The sequence below is a fragment of the Falco naumanni genome, chromosome 11, assembly GCF_017639655.2.
Source record: "Falco naumanni isolate bFalNau1 chromosome 11, bFalNau1.pat, whole genome shotgun sequence".
Lineage (NCBI taxonomy): Eukaryota > Metazoa > Chordata > Aves > Falconiformes > Falconidae > Falco > Falco naumanni.
The window spans coordinates 17,800,594-17,821,341 of record NC_054064.1 but is presented as its reverse complement, the minus strand read 5'-3'; the positions used below and the strand labels follow the sequence as shown (position 1 = coordinate 17,821,341).

Below are 20,748 nucleotides of genomic sequence, written 5' to 3'. Positions count from 1 at the left end.
ACAAACAAAAAATCACTGTTTTTAAAACAACCTGACTTGAAATACTCATGCTGCATTCCAGAAGCAGTTTTAAACTTGCATTTCTTCGGAAATCTTTAAATGAAAAGTAAAGAAAAAATAACCCTGAGCTATAATAGCATGAGTGTACTATAAAATTGTGGGCATATTGGTACATCTCTTAAGTCTTGAACTTTATTCGTATGCATTTCTGTGTATTGAAGTTGTGTGATGATGCTCATAATCAGACCCTGGATATATCCTAGGTAATGAAAAAGGGATGGGTGTGTGTTGTTTATGTTTTGTGGGGCGGAGGGAGGTTGGTTTTCTTTATTTCTTTCTATGCTTGCAATGCTTCTGGCTTTTTTTAACACCCCACCTTAGCACATGGATTATGTATTTCATTTCTTTAAAAGAAAAAGAAAGGTATTCTGGCTAGAAAGGGCTATCAAATGCCTTTTTGTGTTCCTACTACTCTTAGAGCTTTAAACAGAAAGGAGTATGTCCAGGAAACTTTCTAATCTAAAGTTTTAGGAAATCTAAACACTGTGCGAAGTGGACATTAGAATGGTTAGCCCAAACCATTTGGGGAAGGCACTGTATGGGACCTCTTAGACTCTCTGTGCTGGCAGAAGCCGGATTCCCTGGGATTTTCTGTGAAGCAGGAGGATTATTAGAAACCAATCAGGGATCTACTTAGCTACAGAGTAGTTTGAAAGATAAATCTTCAGAGCGGGGTTCAGAAATGTGGAAGTCTCCACACCACCTCCTGGCTAGTTGAATGATACTTGGAAGATGTAGCTTTTGTCCCTTAACTTCCCTGAAGACATGTTCTTTTTCTCATATCCTCTAGTAATTACAGCTCTTCAAGGAGTAGGACCTGTTTGTTGGATTGAGGCCCTGATCGATTATTTCTGCCTTCAAATGCAGATGCTTAAAATCTCATTGTTGCTTTTTCAAGCTCTTCTTTGGAATACCAAATCTTCATCTCTCACTTTTTTTTTCCTTTCTCTTTTTTCTTTTTTTTTTTTCCTCCCCTCTGTTTATATTGAGGAGGGGGTTAAGATTAAAGAAATTAAACATGGGCGTGGTCTTCAATGAAGATTGTTTGTGTATATCTCTTTGCAGCAAAACCTGTGATAAGCCCTCTTGAACTCCGAATGGAAGAATTACGCCATCATTTTAGGATAGAGTATGCTGTAGCAGAAGGTGCAAAAAATGTGATGAAATTACTTGGATCTGGGAAGGTTACCGACAGAAAGGCACTTTCAGAAGTAATTTACATCATTACGATTTCTGATACTTTATTTTAAATGTTCCTTCAAGAAAAAAATTTTGAAATATTTTCTTTTTGTTATTTTTACAAGGCGCAAGCAAGATTTAATGAATCAAGCCAGAAGCTGGACCTCTTGAAGTATTCACTGGAACAGAGATTGAATGAACTTCCTAAAAACCATCCCAAAAGCAGTATTATTATAGAGGAGCTTTCACTGGTCTCTTCACCCACATTAAGTCCTCGTCAAAGTGTAATATCTACTCAAAACCAGTATAGTACACTGTCCAAACCAGCAGCTTTAACAGGTATCGTTTATGGAGGTTTTAAAAATTATTTTATTAAATGGTTTAAAACATATCTTTAATGCCAACTTTATTTCTTTCTGGACATATTTCATTGTTGTAGTTTTCCTAGACAAAGCATTTAAAATTTCCGAGTGTGTACCAAAAAAATACAGATAAGTTTGGTTTATTTGTTGACCTCTTTATAATCTTACTAAAGAAGTGAAGTTCTGGCCTGAAGTTAGGTCACTATGGAGGGGAAACTGAGGTACAGAAGGGTTAAGAGTCTTGCCCTCGTCATACACAAAGTCAGTGGCAGAGCTGGACACCCAACTTTTCTCCCAGTCCCTGTTTTATGCACTGGACCACACTGGCTTCCTAGAAGGTGAAATTTATGCTACCAAAACGTGTTATATTTTCAGTCCAAAGGGGGAGATCCTAACAGACATGCAGGGCACTATTGAAGCCTCTGTTTATTGGTGTGAATTGGTTTCCTTGCAATTAAACTTTGAGACTTTTTTTTTTTTTTTGCATTTAGCCTACTCAGAGGGAACAGTAGACTTATATGTAAATATAAGACTTCAGAACTTCTCATAGTTGGGGTTCACCTGAAATTGTTGTCCTTCATTGGAAGTAAATGTTCCATGCTTTAACAAAGCTCTTAAATATTTGCCTCCAAGTTTTTTTTAAAGAAAAACAAATACTTTGACTACTTGGGGGTATGTTGCTTTACTAAATTTATTTAGTAAGTGGTCATATAAGAATTACTAATACAGATACATTTAGGTTTATTGTTTTATTTCCTAAAGCTTTTTACATCTATTAAATCAACTATTAACAGAGTAAGCTTATTATAAAAACAACCTGTAATTCAAATGTTGCTCTAGTTATACACGTATAACTGAAACAAAAATCTAGTTTTTAAGTACTGTGGGATTATATTTTAAAACAAAAAGAGGAAGTCTTCTGCTGAGCTGCAATAATAATAAAACGGAGCAAGTCTACTTGTCTTCCATTTTGGTTCAGTAAGACACATAGCAAAGGGTAAAAATCATCAGGACCTCAGCTGAGAGCCCTTGTAAGGTTGCAGAGTGGTGAGGGGAACTTCATTTTCATCATATAGGATCTCAAATCATTAGTGACCATTGGCAGGAAGTGTTGTGCCTTGGGTTTAAAACAGTTTTGTGGGGTTTTTGTTGTTGTTTTTTTTTTTTTTCCTGTAATACGTAATCGTTGGTGTCAGATACATTATAGCGACGAATAATTCCTCTTTAAATGTGACTTACTGATATATATGAACAGTTTCTAACAGGAATTACCGAAACAGAGCTATGTGCTTATGAAGTTCTTAGTAGTTTCACTTTCCTATTGGCAACACAAAGAGCTTTTGTATTGAACTGGATTTAAATGAACAGTGTCTTTGTGTTTTGCCTCTAATGCTTTGTGAAAAATAGATCTGTGCTACTGGCATACTTCTTAAAGTGCATCGACAGAACTTTCTGATGTGTATCCAGTCCTTATACAAGATGATAGCCTTTTCGCTTATTAATTTATTTTTTTTTCCTAAATGAGAGTTTGGGAATGTAGGAAAAGTATTCTTTTACCTGTTAACCTGTTTTTTGAGCCAGTAGCACCTCTTTGTCTTCTAGCCTAATGCTTAGCTGTAGCTTATGCTGTTAGTTCCCTACAGGATGGGATTTCTGCTCGGACTGGTTTCTTCGTGTCTGTTCTGTGGGCTATAATGTTGCCAGACCATTTTTAGGTCAAGTCTGACTTAAGTTCCTGTTACAAAAGAGTGCTTTTAAGCTTCACAGTTAAGTACATGTACTGTCAGAAGAACACTGTGTTTAGCAGTTGCATTTTTCGCTGACAGTTTGATTAGGAACTGGCTAATTTCACCACTTCCAATAGTTAATTTTGCTAGTGCCTTACAGATGCTATCTTGTACAGGATGAGGTAAGCCTACTGTTCTTGTAACCATCTGTGGTATTCAGATGTTTCTGTGCTGCTGGAGGAAACTCTTAAATTAGAACAGCAGCCTCTGCATCTCAGTTGGTTAAAGATGTAGAAGAATTTGAAGAGTGACTTCTTGGCTCAGCTGTTATAAATCCAAATTCAGTCAAGTTGGAACAATTCAATGATTTTTAAATTATGTACTGACTCAAATTTAACTTTAGCATGCAGCAGGCAAATGTGATTTCTGCATGTATCTTAAACAAATTTGTAGTCTCAATAGTCAATGTGTTCCATTTCAATTACTGAAGTGATTTATCCAATATTAATTGGTTACATAAAACTCAGAAAAAATTGTTTCTTATTAAAATGATGGATTGATAATTTAAGATTTGTTGTCTTAAAAAATGACATTGATTACAACTTGAACCCAAGTCAGTTGGGTTCTCAAGTGAAGAAAACAAAGATACTACTGAAACACAGAACAAAAATATATTGTGTTATTTTGGTGAACTGTTGCTCCTTCTAGAAGGTTGAGCCCCACGTATTTGACTTTTAATGTTTATTTTCAGTATATTTGTCTGTCTTAGATCTTTTGATTTCATCTGATACGTCTGTTAGACCCTGTGGGGGTCAGAATATGAGCTATTGCCATAAATCATTAGTCATTCACTTTGTTTACTGAAGAACAGAAGTCTTTGATAAATTGATGTCTGTCTTGTTCCAGGTACCCTGGAAGTTAGGCTAATGGGCTGCCAAGATATTTTGGAAAACGTTCCTGGTCGATCAAAAGCTACATCGATTACGCTACCTGGTTGGAGTCCAAATGAGGCCAGATCATCTTTCATGAGCAGAACCAGTAAAAGTAAAAGTGGGAGTAGTAGAAACCTTCTGAAAACTGATGACTTATCCAGTTCAGTATACTCTTACTTCTTTGCATATCTTTTACTTACGTTTTAGTGTGCATGTTGCGTTCTGTAATTTGAAATACTAAATTGATGTGAAGCTTTAAATGTATCTCTTTCTTCATCTGTCAAGTTATTTAAAAAAAAAAAAAAAAAAAAAAAAAAACCCAACCCAAACACAACCACACTATTATGACCATAAGAACCAATTAAATATGAGATTACATTTTTAAAGGGAAACTTACTGAAGATTTTTTTTTTGTTTGTGGAAAATCCTCTTAAAGATTTAAGCTGAGTTTGTGTACTTTACTTACAGATGAAGTCTGTGCTGTACTGAAGCTGGATAACACTGTGGTTGGTCAAACTAGCTGGAAACCTATTTCCAATCAGTCATGGGATCAGAAATTTACACTGGAACTAGACAGGGTAAAAATACAGTCTTACTTCGTTGACACCTATAGTAGATTCTTTAAATTAATTTCATGTTGCTTTATATTTTTTTCCTGTTATTGTGATTTTGTTCAAATTTCACATGTGCACAGAATGAGCTCCCTGGGGTCAAGCTGTTATGCTGGGCTGGCATTCTAGAAATTTTACTTTTCTGGCCTACAAACTGACTTAATGTTTTTTTTCCAGGTTGTATCATCTTTTTAACCTGTGATAGATGGGGCTTAAATTTTTATTAGGATCATCAACTTCTCAATATTTATCAGTAAATTCTAGTATCAGATACAGTGTGGATATTTTCGTAAAGCTATGTCATGTAATTTTTACAGTGTTTCTGTAAGTGTTCTCATATGGAATTGATCAATACTTTAGGAATAATAAATAAGTTCACTAATAGTTCTTTCCTAGAACTTTAAAAATTACTTGGAGGACACAAGTATCAAAATGATACTTGATATTTCTTTCTTCACACCTTTTGAAGACAGCTTATGTTATATAGGTTTAATCAAGCGTGTGTTTTTTAGATATTTGATAGTCATAGTATTTTAAAGTAAAAGGATTTTTTTTTCTATCAGTGTTTAAAATGGACTGAAAATGAAACTATATTTTAGGACCCTAAATGTAATCTCCAGTCTATATTTAAAACAAATCAGAAGGAAAAAAAAAAAAAAAAGCCACCTTTTTGGTTTTGCTCTCTCCCTCCTTCACCTCACCTCTCTGAGCCCCAAACCAAATTCTTTCCACCTAGGAAGGAAGCAGTTTTAGAACTGCAAGTAGAGAAATTCAGGTGTGTTAGGATTTTGTGCACCAGATTAGGAGTGGTGCAGAACAAAACTAGCAGCTGTGGAGTCCTGAAGCCTTGATTATTCCCAGATTAAAACTAGAACTAGTCAAAGTTTAGTAGCTGTGTCTACCAGCCTAGTATGTGTCACGTTCACTAAAAACTCAATATTAGATGCTTTTTTGGTGTCAGAAAAGGACCTTGCTTCTGCTGGGCAGACCACACATCCTTCTATATTTGAAATGCAAGTTCCAAACCCTATTGTCTTTCTTTTTTTTTTTTTTTTTTTTTTTTTTTTTTTTTTTTTTTTAAATCTGTTCCTCCTTCTTAACTTGTGGTTTTTAAAAAACCTACAGCTATTATATAAAGACAGTAAACTGATGCATAATGGTGGAATTAAGCTGGGCTAACTAAACTTAGTAACATACAATGCTGCTGTTACATTGTATTGCAGGTTCCTTCGCATTTTGTAACAAGCATGTAAAACACTCTTAAGAATATATAAATCCCACCAGCAAGATACAGCAGTATTTCTTGTTAGTTTAAATTTTTTGGCCCCTCTTCACAGCCATGTTACAAAAACCATATGTATTTCTGGAGATACTGTATAAAGTCTTGCTTTATAATGTGTATGTGAGTGCTAACATGTCACTATGCAGCTGTGAAATGGAATTGATACTTGTAAATAATATGGAAAACTAGTGAAGCTGAGGTTTCTAAACACAGGTAAAAATTCGTTGTCAGAGCTTAAGCTAAAATATCTTGAACCAGCAGTGCTGCTAGACTGACTCAGAAAGTCTGGTGACTGTTTGTGCCTCTCTCCTTCTACTTTTGGGGGAATTTTACACTTGTACTTGTATTTGGACACTGGTAATCACACCTGCACTGAAGTGAAATGCTACAGTCACCCTAGTGGGAGCTTGCTCAGTGTGGCTAATTAGCCCTGGCACACTTTTAAAGTAACAGCTCTTGAATGCTAGGTGTTAGGGTTGTACAGAGGTGATTCTTGCAGAGCAATTACTGACAAGTAATTTCCTGTGTACATGTTTCCTGTTGCAGTCACGTGAACTAGAAATCTCGGTTTATTGGCGTGACTGGAGATCTTTGTGTGCAGTAAAGTTTCTGAGGTTGGAAGATTTCCTGGATAACCAACGGCATGGCATGTGTCTCTATCTTGAACCCCAGGGCACTCTGTTTGCAGAGGTAAGAATGTTTCTTCAAAGCACTTGAGCGTACTTGCAAGTATTGTATTGCAGAATAATTTGAGAAGATTTTCTTAAACTTTTAAGAATGCATTTTGTTCTGAAACTTGAATTATAACACACATTATTTGAACTGCAGGTTACATTTTTTAATCCGGTTATTGAAAGAAGACCAAAACTCCAGAGGCAGAAGAAAATTTTTTCAAAACAGCAAGGTGATTGTTTTAATATAAACATGTAAAGCTTAAAAATTGTACAGATCCGTGATGGTTTTTTTATATAAACCCCGAATATTTGCCTGTGAATAAAGCTGTTGATAATGAAGTATTTGGCATTGCATTTAGAAGGGTTTTGTTTTAGAATTCCTTATTATGCATTAGCATTTAATAGTGAATAATTAGGAATTGCTAAGGAATATGACAAATTCAAGTTTTTATTCATAAACCATAAACTGATTAATATGATTATTTTTTTTAATTATAGCTTTTGGTAATAAGTAAGGAAATTACTTGCACTCTATTTTCTTTTTTCACAATATCCACAGGCAAAACATTTCTCAGAGCTCCTCAAATGAATATTAATATTGCCACTTGGGGAAGGCTGGTAAGAAGAGCTATTCCTACAGTAAATCACTCTGGCACCTTCAGCCCTCAAGCACCGGTGCCTGCTACTGGGCCAGTGGTTGATGCACACATTCCTGAACTAACACTGCCAGCCAGGTAGGCAATATTTACAATTTTTCAGTACTTTTAAGAGCAAGAGTAACAGTGAGATTCTTATACCCTGAAGTATGTAATGTACTTTAATAAAACCTGTTTATTCTGCAAGACTGCAGACCCTTCAATGTTTTAATTTTGGACATCCATTTTATAGACAGATCTACACATACAAGATTTGTTTTAGGGTAAATCTGCATAACTTGCATTTTTAACTTGGTTTTCGTACTATTAGTCTCTGCTATAGGCTGAGGAGTTTGTTTATTTTCTTGTCAGTGACTCTCCTGTAGCCAAATTGGACTTCGAACTCGAGCCTGAGCCTCCACCTGCTCCACCCCGTGCATCTTCCCTTGGGGAAATATGTGAATCTTCCTCTGAGATAAAGGCTCCTGATGCAGCATCTCAGGCAAGTAACTTGAAAAATTTTGGCTGTACAGTTTAAGAAGGTTGCAAAATTGGCATCTTCATGATGGATTTCTTCCTTTATATTTCAGCATACGCTCCCTTAGGTTAAACATACGTAATTGTCTCAACAGAATGTTCCAGTCACTCTTGGTGGCAAACTGCATGTTGGTATGTTTAACTCTCCGTGTCATTGGTTCCACCACTGAAAAAACACCCAAAATCATTATTCAGGGAATGGCTTTATTAACAAAGAGCAGAATGACTGGAGCAATAGGTTTCATCGGCCTGTTAAAAGCTTGCCTGACTGTATCATCTTAAAAGTACAGCAGTTTAGTATAGAAAATTCTTGTGTTAAGAATTTCACGTGGTTATAGTACAATATCTGCATTCATTTGCTTTGATAATCAGTTTTACATTTTCAGACTTCTTTTTCTTCACAGGATGAAGTAACAACTTTTGATTTTGAAAGTGGCAGAAATAGTATTGTCCCAAAACTCCAGCCTGAAATAATCTGTGAGCCTGATACTCCCCGTTCAGACATAAAATACACCAACATCCGAGAGCCTGAAGACAGGAGGTAAAAATGCAGTGGTTTTGTTGTTGATCTGAATAGTATTTCTTAAAGTTAACAAACTAGAAGATTTTTGACTGGGTTTTTATTTACATAGGTCACAACAAAGATTTCAGTTCAGTCTGAAGGATTTCAGATGTTGTGCTGTACTGGGCAGAGGACACTTTGGAAAGGTAAATGTCAAAAGGCTATATTAAGTGTCAAGGCTATATCAAAACTAGATATAGCTCTTAAATGAATCACTTATCTTCTGTTCTAGGTGCTGCTGGCAGAGTACAAAAACACAAATGAGATGTTTGCAATTAAAGCCTTAAAGAAAGGAGATATTGTCGCTCGTGATGAAGTAGACAGGTCAGTTTGTAAGATACAATACATGGATTCCATAAATCGTGGGGGTTTTTCTGCATACAACTGTAAGCTCTACCAAACAGCAGTTAAATACAGTGAAGGAGCAAAACAAGTTGCCATCTCCCTGCTTGGCTGGCTGCTGCAGAAGCGTAGCCTTTCTTCTGGGGCAAGGAGAGGAGCAGTGTAGCCCAGGAATACTGATTTGTTTTAGTGCCTCTCTTACCGTGCCTGTACTACAGCTCTGACTTAAAGCTGATCCTGTTTTTCATTTAGGTTCTCTGGCAATTATTTATTTTAATTACTTGTTCTATAGACTTCCATCACATTTCAGGAGAACAGTGACTATGTTTTCTTTACTGGCAGAAAACATCTATGATGGTATTTCTCAACCTGTAAGATACTGTCCCACTTCATCATGTTTTCCTTTAAGTCCTGTGTGTACTCCACTGTTGTTTGTTTTTTTTAAATCTTTTTGTCCCAAAACCCAGATTATTTTTTTCTCTGCCTGTAAGTGAAATGACAGTTACAAAAGTGTCTAGTTTTAGCACAAGAAGGTGCTTTTACAGCTGTTTAATAGTGACAATATTCATTTGACTTGCAGGAAGATAACTGTATTAGGAATAAGCTACAAATTAACCGATTGCCTTAAGAAGAAATAATCTGGAATTACTACAGAAAATGTCTATAATATTGTTACTATTTTTCCACTTTGTATACAATTAAAATAAAAATGGATTGAAGCTAATGTCACGTAGTATTGATACATACAATACAGGTCTGAAGTATGCGGGAGAAAAATTGGCAGGGTACCATTTTCATGGACTGCCAGGTTTCCTTTTTCATTTGTGAAAGCTAAGTGTAAATTTGTGGAAATCCTGGCATCAACTTAATGTGTGCAAGTATTAAAACCTCTGTTCTGAAACAAAAGATGTTATTTTATCCTGAGGACTAGAGGAAAAAGCGTAAGGTATAAGTTCCCAATGGTTTCTGAGAGTTAAAAAATTGTAGTTCAGGATTCAGCTTTACACTTTTACGGATTTTTCTGTTTGCAGCTTGATGTGTGAAAAGCGAATATTTGAAACTGTGAATAGTGTAAGACATCCCTTCTTGGTGAACCTTTTTGCTTGTTTCCAAACCAAAGATCACGTTTGCTTTGTAATGGAATACGCTGCTGGTGGGGATCTGATGATGCACATTCATACTGATGTCTTCTCTGAACCGAGAGCAGTGTGAGTATCCGTCTATATACTTTTTTGTGGCATTAAGTGAAGGGCACTTTGTTCAGTGGATAAGAACAAAGATCTTCATCACCACATGCCTCTACGTTGTAATTTCAGTACTTTTTAAAAGGGTCAAAGAATCTTAACTGATTTCATTAGACACAGACACATGCAGATTTAATGTGTCGGAATCTATTGAATTAAAAAATTATATATTTTCAAATACTCAAAAATATTTAATGTTTGTACTCTATTTTTTTAAAAGATTGCATTAAAAAGCTAGATGAAAACTTAGCAGACAAGGCTAAAAAGGGAAAGAATAAACCAAATTAGAAATCATTCAATGCCATGGCAGCAGACGCTACAGAAAATTTATCCTCAGGCCAAGCGAACATACTACAGCTTGAAAGCTGCAAGTTGAAGCATTTTTGCCATCTGGCTTCAAAACTCTGACCTTTGTATAAAACTGATCTGTACCTCAAAAAAAAAAGAATCAGTGATTTTCAGAGGATGTTTAATAAAAAAGATCGGTAATAATGGACTTCACATTCTGAAAACCAAGACTGAAATTGATTTAAATTTTAACTTTTTCAACAGATTCTATGCTGCATGTGTGGTTCTTGGACTTCAGTATTTACATGAACACAAAATAGTATATAGGTAAGTAGCCATTGACCCATTTCCAGCAGATGAATTTCCATTAGTCTGAATAGTACTGAAGAAACATCAGTGATGCAATTTTGTTCTCAAATGTCAATTTAGAGATTTGAAGTTGGATAACTTACTGCTGGACACAGAAGGCTTCGTGAAAATTGCTGATTTTGGTCTTTGCAAAGAAGGTAATGGCCCTTTAAGTTTATCTCTAGGGCAATTCCGTAGTCTGTCTTACTCCTGACTGTTCCTTGAGACTTTTGGACTGTCAAACGTGTGTATTATACTTACCTTGTATCATCTGAAGGAAAGAAATACATCTCTGACTGTACAAATGTAGAGGTGGGAGGAACTTAGTAGAGGAATATCAGGAGCATAGCTCTCTTTTTTTTTATTATTTTTATTTTTTTCAGTTGTGAAGCATCACCTCATATCCCTGCTTATTAATAAGGCATACTGCTGCATTTTACAAGTTAGCAGAAAAAGCATTAGGTGGTTTTTTTTTTCTCATTCTGAATGTGTAGACACTACAATGAAATCAAGTACCTATCTCACTCTTAACTTTTTACAAATTAATTATTATTTTTTTTAACTCTTAGATAGTCACAACTCTAACTGTATGGAAATGACACACAAAGTATACTGTAACTAAAATAGAAAATGTGTCCCAAAAGGGAAGGCTAGATGCTAGAAAGTTACTTTCAAGCATGACACTACTGGCAGCTACTTTTCACATAAGACCTAAAATAGAGGTAGCAAGTGAAACTGCAGTGTCTTTCTCAAACCCCACTGGGGAGGCAGATCTGGAAAGGTCCATTCCCTTCTCCAATTTATATACCCTGTCCTCCATATGAGAGCGAGTTCAGTAAATTCAGCAGGCGTTCAAACATCACTGCTGCCTGCAATATCCTCGGGTGAATCCTGTGACTTTCACTACAAAAAGTCCTCATTTCCTTTTGTCATTTTATGGTACAAGGAAAGCTGTTTGATTTGCTGACTGCTACAGTACATGTTCTTTTTAAGCTTTCTGCAGTACCTACACTGGCAGTGCCACATCAGTCCTTGTGGTGCTGACGTCCCAAACTGTGCCCCTTTTGCAGATATACAGGTTTTGCGAATTGCTCTAAATGGTTATGCTACACTCCGTGTTTTACTTTACTATATGTAGTTTTGCCACTACAGAAGCATCCACAGTAGGCATGTTTGACTAAACTAGGGTACCACATTTTCTCCTGCTAACTAGGAGAAACACAGCATAAGAGTGTATCTTTCCAAGCAAAGATAACAGGGTGGCAAAGGTGTAACTGGAAACTTAATTTGGCTCATTGCATATAGCTAGGGATAGAAACACTCATACTGAAGCACGTGGAACAAGGGTATGGGAGGGATGAAGTGGGGAATATTTCACCTCGGTGGCCTGAGCCTTCAGGAGAGGCCCTGGAACTACAGTATTGACTGAAGTTGCTCTAGAGAGAGGTTTTAGTTGCTGGAGGAGTAGGTTGTAAAGTGGCAGCAAATACTGCGTGATTTTCATTAACTGTAACTTTTCAGGAATGGGATTTGGAGACAGAACAAGCACGTTCTGCGGCACACCGGAATTTCTTGCTCCAGAGGTGCTGACAGAAACTTCCTATACAAGAGCTGTAGACTGGTGGGGTCTTGGTGTACTTATCTATGAGATGCTAGTGGGTGAGGTAAGTTCTAGTAAGACACAATGGACTCATAAAGCTAATATATGTTAAAAAGGTTACAAAACACAAGGTACCAGCCTGTCAGTGTTTAATATGCCCTACCTGCCACAGCTGTATCAATGCTTGTATATACAGGATGTATAGGCATATCTAGGTTTACAGACTAGCATCTTGATGTGTTTCAAGAAAAAGAATTATTAAATACTGCGCAGCTACTTACCCGATACTAGCTGGTGTAATGCTGTAGTTGATGAGTCATGTGTCATGAGCTTGAATTATCAGTAGTTGTGGTAGTGAATGAGTTGTAGCTGGTCCAGGACTTAACCTCTAGATTTTTGTTTTATTTTGGTTTTTAATTGCATCGTTATACCTTAAATCAAATTACAGTACTGGCACATTAATATCAGCGTCTCTAAGCAAGAACATAGCACATCTGGTTTTGGGGAGCCCAGTTTCCAGCACACATCTGTTACTGTCAAATTTGGATGCATACAGCTCAAGCAGTCCACTTCCAAATGCGTTTGGGGAGAAAATAAACTCCTGAACTCCTGTAGCTCGTATGGACACAAACTTCATCACGGAAGGCTGGATAGTAGTGAAAGGTTTTGCCGAACACAATGCTGTTTATCATTTGCATATCGCTAAAATGGAATGCCCCAGCTCCATGTAAATGAGCTGGTATAAAATTGTTACTGAATAGTTAGTTCCCATTGCATACATCGCTTTGCTTTCAGTCTGCTTTGCTATAGTGTCTCCCAGGTAGCGTGGTGATGGCTTACGTGCTTAAAAACTAGAGAAAAACTATACAGTTGCTCATCGTTTTGTTCTTTTTTCAAAGAAGGTGATCATTCAACTTCCTTTCACTTCCTTTCAGGTAAAAAAGGACAGAAAGCTTGTAGGGTGTCACCTGTATCTGTCAGGCCACTTCAAAACAGTTTGAAATCCCTTGAGCTGTAACATGCCAAAGATACTACAAAAGCAAATGAGCCTTGACCATGTTACTTGGGAACGGCAGCTGTCCCAAGGAAGAGCTGATATATACTTTCCAGATTCCCCGTGTATCTTGTGTCAGGGTTTGAAGAAGATACCGGTTCTAGGTGCTTCTACTTCTGAAAGCACATTTTTAAAGCATAGCCTTTCAGTAAGAATTAAGGGATAATACCAACTTGTCTTTTCTCTTTTATGGAAAATGACCATATCTGTTCCTGAGAAAAGGAAGACTTCATTTCAGGGTGTCTAATTCCAAACTGTCAGCTGAATATATGTTGCTTTCAATTGTAAGTGATTTTTAAGCCTGTTTTATAGTGGGTTTTCTTTATTACTTTCATTATAGTCTCCCTTCCCTGGAGATGATGAAGAAGAGGTGTTTGACAGTATTGTAAATGATGAAGTGAGATATCCACGATTTCTGTCTACAGAAGCCATCTCTATAATGAGACGGGTAAGAACATAATCGTAATATTACAGTATTCCCCTCTTATCCCATTTCCTTTCCAACATTAAGGAAGTTGATTACTTTTGTGAGGAACAAAATACTTGGAAGAACCTACACTTGGTATTTTTTTTCTACAGTTAAAATTTCAGACTTGCTTCATTTATGCTGTGCCATGCTGCCTATCACCTGAAATAAAAATTGTCAGTGCCATTCCACTTCATTCAGGAGCAAGTTTTTCTTTTTGAAACATAAAACACTAGAGGCTCTATTTTCTCCCTAAACTAAGTGTCCTAGTCATATCTAGCTAGGGTGGTTCAGCTCTCTTTCCCTAGCAGAACACTGCTGCATTGACCTATTTGGTAGATTAACATTGTCACATGAATATTTTAATTCAAAGACATCTAAATCTTTTTGGTTTCCTTCCAACTGGGGCAGGAAACACTGTACACATGGCATCCTGCAGTCCCATTCTTGGCAAAGAACAGCTGATCTTGTTTATGGCTGTTATTAATGCTATTCCTTAGTGTTACGCCTCGACTTATCTAAAGTTGCTTGAACCTGTCTTACAAGCTTATCACAGTCGATGGAAGGACACCTGCTGGAGGGGGCCGAAGCCCTTGGAAGCCACCTCTCAACTTATTACGGCTTTGCCACCGAACACCAGTCTAGCACCCAATGCAGCAACATGCTGCAGCATGCAAGTTTAAAGCATGCCACAGTAGTCACTGTGACATAAGTACTGAAGTAGTAGCGTAAATATTCTATAGCTTAAAATGATTGCTTACTCCTAGGAACGTATCAACCCACCCTGATGCTGGGCACTACGCCTGGAACCAGGGGTCTGCACTCAGCAGCACGATTCACGAGTTGTTACCCCGAGGTTCGGTGTTCTTAGAAAACCCTGGTATTTGGCTGGGTGTGTAAGCAGGGTTCAGCGCTCCTGTGAAATCGCTGGGCACAGCAGAGTGATCTCTCTTTGGAGACAAGCAAGAAATAGTAGCTTAGGTACATTCTGTACCCTCTCCAGCAAACAGCACCGGTGTCAACGTCTCCGTGCTGAACGCCAGCCCCACCCCCACCTCGGGTACCAGGGCAGCAAGACGGAGTAGCCTGCTCTGTGCTCACAGCCAGGCAGCTAGTGCAGCTCTGCGAACAGGCTCAGGCATCTCTACAAGAGCGCTGCTCTCTAGCTCTGTATAGCCAAAGTTTTGTCCTTCCACTTCTTTGAGGACCAAGAATTTTTCTGTAGGTCAGGGCTATGAATTTTACTGTCCATCTAATCTTGGCGTTGATGTTTATACAGCAGCACTCATCCTCCCTAGCTCCTCCCCCTTCCCCTGAATCCCTGCACTGAAATCTTGCATGTTTTGTCAGCTGCTACGAAGAAATCCAGAGCGGCGTCTTGGGGCTGGAGAGAAGGATGCTGAAGATGTGAAAAAGCATCACTTCTTCAGGGTGAGTACAAACCAGTATTATTTCTAAGGACAGGAAGGAGTAGAGACGGGAAACTGAACCTCAGTTGGTTTATTTTACAGCTAATAGATTGGAATGCTTTACTGGCCAAGAAAGTGAAGCCTCCTTTTGTACCCACCATTAGAGGACGAGAAGACGTTAGTAATTTTGATGACGAATTTACCTCCGAAGCACCTATCCTCACTCCACCTCGGGAACCAAGGATACTTTCAGAAGAAGAGCAGGAAATGTTCAGAGATTTTGATTACATTGCTGATTGGTGTTAACTTCCAGACACTGTGAAACCCCAGCTGACTGGCTCACAAGAATGCCTCTCTCAGAAGAATACCCACCCTTCAATTGCTCTCTGTGCCACCTGTAGCTTCTGGGTGTTTTTTTTAAATCACATGAAGATCCTTTTAAGTACTGCTTTAACACTCTTGTGAAGAGTGGCCTCTTGTATATTGTTTTTTATCAGAGCACTGGAAAGCAGGTCTATGGAGTTGTTAAGCTGAGTTGGTGAACCCGGGCTGTGTTCCGCTTCCCCCACAGGCACACGTGGAGCTGTACTGTTTCTCTGGCTCTTCTACAGCAGATAACATCCCTCTTTAAAGTATCTGCCTTAAGTGGGAAAAGCAGACTTTGAGCTAGGTAATCACTTCTCTCGGCCACGTTGGAACAGAAGTTTGGGATATTGATGATACTCCCACAGAACACGGTTCTAGCTGGAGAAGGCAAATGATTTCAGTTGATTATCTTGTGCAGTCTATAAACCTACACCTTTCTATGTACACCTTCATCTTGTGTTCTTAAAATAATGGTATTGAGAACAGATATGCCTTGTTTTGTAAATTTTCTATGGTATTTATTAGGAAAACTGTTAAATGCCTTGCCTTTGAGATAACAACAATGTAAGTGCTTCCATTACAAAGAAAAATCCAGAAAGTTTACCAAAGCCACTTGCCAAACAGTTTTGCCTTCAAGCTTTTTAAGCATGGCTTAAACCCCTGGTCGATATAAAGAATGTAACAAGGATGTTGCTCAGCGTAACCACAGAGCAGAGCATATGCATTTCCCGAGCCCATCCACTTCTGTACTCAGACCCCTGCCTTTCCCACTCACCGAGTGGGCAGATCAGTTAACCAGTCTCTATCTAACCACCTAGATACTGTATCTGCTGTACAATATTGTTTCACTTTTGGAAAACACATGGATTTTCAATGTATACATGCTGCGAACATGTATATTTGGAAGTTGTAATGTATTATGTCCAGGCAAGTAATTTAATCATACCACTTCATTAATTTTGCGCAGTGGCCAAGCGAACAGGATAGAACTGAGTGAAAAAAGTATGTGTATACATACAGGCCGCTGAACTCCAGAACATCGATTGGCAGTTACTGAGGGTAAAAGCAATATGTTGTAACAGAATGTATAAATATTTTTGATAAAAACAGTGTATATTTTATAAACCCCTTAACACTAAAAGCTGTACCTCAAAAGTTGAAAAATAACTTAGACCAGACACTGTGCATACTTGTAAACCACAACCTATTTTTGGCATCTGGTGTTCTGTAGGCAAACATCACTTCTTGGAAAATAAGTTTCCCACGTGGTCCTTAGCCCTAGCACCATTCAGAGCCAACAGTGTATGTAATCTCACACGTTCGTCCCAGCCAGGAGGTTGCTGGCTAAGAGCGAGAATCAGCACTCATGAATTCAAAACTTGTCATCTTATTCATTCAGAGAAGAAATGCAAACCACCCGAGTGTGCAACACCAAGGTGGTTGTTCAAAATCACAATGCTGGACAGACCTGCACGGTCTGGCAGGGGAGAGACTGAAGGAGGGGAGGGGGGTAAAAAAAATTAATGGTTAACAGGTCTAAATCAGCATTCGCACCGCCACCACCCCGGCAGGAACAAGGCAGGCATCTTTACCGGCACCACAAATCACGTTTGGCAGAGTGAGTCAACTTTTCAGCATTACTTGTTTCCAGATTCTAATTAATTAATCAGAAACAAATCATGTTCCTGCATCTAGCTGAAACCAATACTTTTGAGGTACAGTCAGCTCACTCTCTTTGGTTCCCAAATATATATATGAGCATCTAACAAGGTGCTTAACACTTACGAAAGTATCCTCAAAAATACCTTTTGTAACTACATCTTGTACAGAAATCTTTTTTTTAATCTAAGTAAATCACTAAAAAAAAATAAAAAAATTAGAGGGCAGGGTATGTTCACCCAGTTAAGCTGAAAGAAAGCACTAATTTTATCTCTGTAGTTTTTTAAATATTTTTAGGCAGATTAAGATTTTAAACCCTAGATTGTAAATATATTTTGCTATACTTTATCTGTATGTGGCTGCTGAAGCACTTTGTAAGGAAATTAGGATATTTTAGAATGGTACACTATGCATTAAAATGAAATGTGCCTTTAACAAATGTCATTCTAAGTGTTTTGCAGTCATTAATATCACAAATTAAAGTTTTAAATAGAGTAATTTGTAAATTGTGTCCCAAACATGATTTGCTGTTTCTTGAAGTGACTTGTCACATTTTCTCCACAGGTAACTTCAGAAAAGAACTTGTAATCAGGAGGGGACTTACAGAAACCCAATTTCATGCTGGTAGCTCAGTGTGCTTCCATTCATTTCTTTAAAAAAAAAAAAAAAAACAAGATAATTACCTCTTTCCAAGGTTGAAGAAAAGTAGCCTCCTCTTGCTTGGGTAAGAAGTCCTTCTGATGGGATCAGGAGAAGACTGTAGCTGTTGAAGTCTGGCCAGCTGGGATCAGCATGCTTCCTTTGAGGGCAGGGGGAGTCAGCACTCGCTCCCCTCACCAAGTATTTCTTCATTATAGTCTCTTTCCTGCCCCCCCACTATACAGGAAGGCTCTATAAGCAAATCAAAACCTATACCCAACCCCCCATGAGCCTGTTCTTTAAGCAGAAAATGAAGCTTGCTTTTCCTGAGTGCACTTAGAAAAGAAATCTTCACTCTTCAGAATAAACTAAAATTTCCCATGAGATCAGTGCCTACAGGCACTTAACTTCACCACTTAACCAAGCAATCATTCCAGAAAGGGCTGGCTCCAAATGAAGATGCAGTTTCAAATATCTCATCTAAATTGCAGCGGAATTAGCACAGGCAGTGCCTGAAGATGCTGTGCCCTTGCCTTTGTTGCCGAAGGGCTGCTCTCCCCACACCCTCCTGCCTGCTCTGGGCTCGCTGCTGGACCACCTCCCAGCACCGGCATTAGCAGAGAACCCCCAAGCTATAAACGCCCCCACTGTAGCCCAGCTCCCTGCTCACCCTTTGGGTTCTACCAGTCGCGCGGTCTCCGCTACCGCTCAGCTTTGGCAATGAAAGAAGGTGATTAGCTAAAACCAGGCTGCAGAGCTGCAACAGCCTCCTCTGCGGCTCCCCCCGCGCATCCCTGCGACCCCCAGACCTGCCTGCCGGTGGGTGTACCGCACGTACAGCTGCTGGCAGACACCCCCCCGCTGCCAAGCGGCGCTCCCCCAGGAACAAGAACTCATTGCTGAATGCAAAGCTTCTCTAAAAGAAGCCAAATTCCTTAGCTTCATCAAAACAGCTTCCTAAAGGGGTCATAACTGCCTAAAAATTAATTCAGTTACACTGTTGGGGTTTTTCCTGGAATGCTTTACGCTAACCGTAGCAGTAACTTTTTCAAAAAATACACCCCCTTCACACATACTCCTTGTTCTGCCCCTGGGCTGCACCGTTACTACCCTCCCCACACCGAGGGAGGTACAGGAACTGCTCGTGGAACAGCAGGAAGAGGCAGGGTCAAGCCAGGATAGTGTCCCTGCCTCCCTCTGCTGCACACCAGAGCTCTGCGCAGATGTATTTAGATTTCCATCCAGGCAGCTCGTGCTGTGTTTAACAACATCAAGCACTCGCACGTAAGGCCTGAAAGCATTTAAAATACAAGCATGATTGCTAAAACCCGAGCTTCGGCCATTTCTAACCTGCGTGCGGTAGCTCTAACACACTGATGGATGCTGGGAGGTACACCCACGGTAACGTCGCTTTCACCTTTGCCTTTCCAAACCGTAAGGGTACATTAGAGATCAGGCCCCGCCTATTCCAAGCATCGCACCTTCTCCCACAGAGCAGCTCAGAGCAAGACAGGGACAGCCCAGGTAACAGGCAACGTTGCAACAAAATGTAAGGACATGCACTGGAATACAATCCCTCCAAATTGCCAAGAGCACCACCTTTAACATCTGCACCAGAATTGTTCAGGACTGCAACCAACAGCTTCAGTGGTGTAACAGAACTGTTCAGCCTTTGGTATTTGTTTAAAGAAAAAAAAAAATAAATGTTGAGCTGCTGCTTTTCCATAGTCCTGCCTGGCAGAAGAGGATTAAAACTAAACCAGCAAGAAAACACTGAGGGCTATTGACAATTAGTGCTATTGGCACTGGACACGCACCATCCCTCCGGATGGCTCAGGACCAGATGCATAGCAAGCTGACCCCTCAGCTGTTCATTTCGGTAATTAAAATGAATTTGCACCTGTGATACAAAATTAACTTGGGAACCAGAAGCCTCCCAGTCAAGTACATTTGTGGCTTTGCACACAAAGAGACACTGTCAGGAGGCAACTAGTTTTTCAAGCTGTTAGTTTGGGGAGGGCTGCATAACTTCTGCCTTTACTCCTCGGCACCTGGTGCGTAATTTCAAACAAGTGCTCACTTCGGAGGTAACTGTGCCGAAAGCTTAACCGCTGCCCAGCCAGACTGCGGGGTAGGCTGACGGGTCAGAACATTTAATAGAAACTTAACTAGAACTAGCTTTTACCTTTCTTTGTACAGTACCAAGCATCACAATACTGTCAGGAATGCAACTGAAGGAAGAGCCCTTATGTTTCACTTCAGCTGCTTTGTCATTATGTCAAATTCACAGAAGCAAAGCAGAGACACATCACTAAGAATCGGGGGGACCGTGCCAAGGATGTGACTAATCCTTTTACAACAGATTTGGAAATCTTCAGCAGCAGTTGTGCAAATATTCAAAGTGCTTTTCAGCAACTGCTTGCGTTCTGGGTTACATCACCCACACTACAGCTAACTACAAATGCAAAAGCCACGCTAGAGATTAAACACTGTCAAGAAAGCGAGCGTTTAAGCAGCCTTGTGCCCAAGTCCGTAAGCAGGAAGCTAACCCTACCGTTCTATGGACTGCATTCCCGCTCTCAGCACGCGGAACAGTATGTGCATGTCAAACTGCAGTCATATTCACAAGATGGTAAGTGTTTTTGGAAAACGGTTTATTTGGGAATTACATAATATTTTAAATTTTCCAAAATACATCTTACGAGATCCCTACAAAAGAAATCTAAATAAGTACAACAATATGAAATTAAGTTTGTTGCAACAATCATTAAA

At 38.9% G+C, this 20,748-nt stretch overlaps 1 protein-coding gene across 3 annotated transcripts in view; it reads left to right on the top strand.

Moving 5' to 3' along the window:
- Positions 1 to 17,835, top strand: part of PKN2 (protein kinase N2) — a 56,061-nt gene extending 38,226 nt beyond the window's left edge. For all 3 annotated transcript variants that reach the window (XM_040611109.1, XM_040611110.1, XM_040611111.1), the window contains 18 exons: positions 1,126 to 1,271; positions 1,365 to 1,578; positions 4,235 to 4,420; positions 4,729 to 4,838; positions 6,700 to 6,843; positions 6,982 to 7,057; positions 7,387 to 7,561; positions 7,835 to 7,964; positions 8,404 to 8,540; positions 8,632 to 8,707; positions 8,794 to 8,885; positions 9,935 to 10,111; positions 10,700 to 10,762; positions 10,865 to 10,941; positions 12,305 to 12,447; positions 13,778 to 13,885; positions 15,254 to 15,334; positions 15,415 to 17,835. In XM_040611109.1, coding sequence (XP_040467043.1) covers positions 1,126 to 1,271; positions 1,365 to 1,578; positions 4,235 to 4,420; positions 4,729 to 4,838; positions 6,700 to 6,843; positions 6,982 to 7,057; positions 7,387 to 7,561; positions 7,835 to 7,964; positions 8,404 to 8,540; positions 8,632 to 8,707; positions 8,794 to 8,885; positions 9,935 to 10,111; positions 10,700 to 10,762; positions 10,865 to 10,941; positions 12,305 to 12,447; positions 13,778 to 13,885; positions 15,254 to 15,334; positions 15,415 to 15,618 — 2,339 coding nt within the window. In that variant the 3' untranslated portion in view covers positions 15,619 to 17,835. The remainder of the gene's footprint in view (positions 1 to 1,125; positions 1,272 to 1,364; positions 1,579 to 4,234; positions 4,421 to 4,728; positions 4,839 to 6,699; positions 6,844 to 6,981; positions 7,058 to 7,386; positions 7,562 to 7,834; positions 7,965 to 8,403; positions 8,541 to 8,631; positions 8,708 to 8,793; positions 8,886 to 9,934; positions 10,112 to 10,699; positions 10,763 to 10,864; positions 10,942 to 12,304; positions 12,448 to 13,777; positions 13,886 to 15,253; positions 15,335 to 15,414) is intronic.
- The last annotated feature ends 2,913 nt before the right edge of the window (positions 17,836 to 20,748 follow it).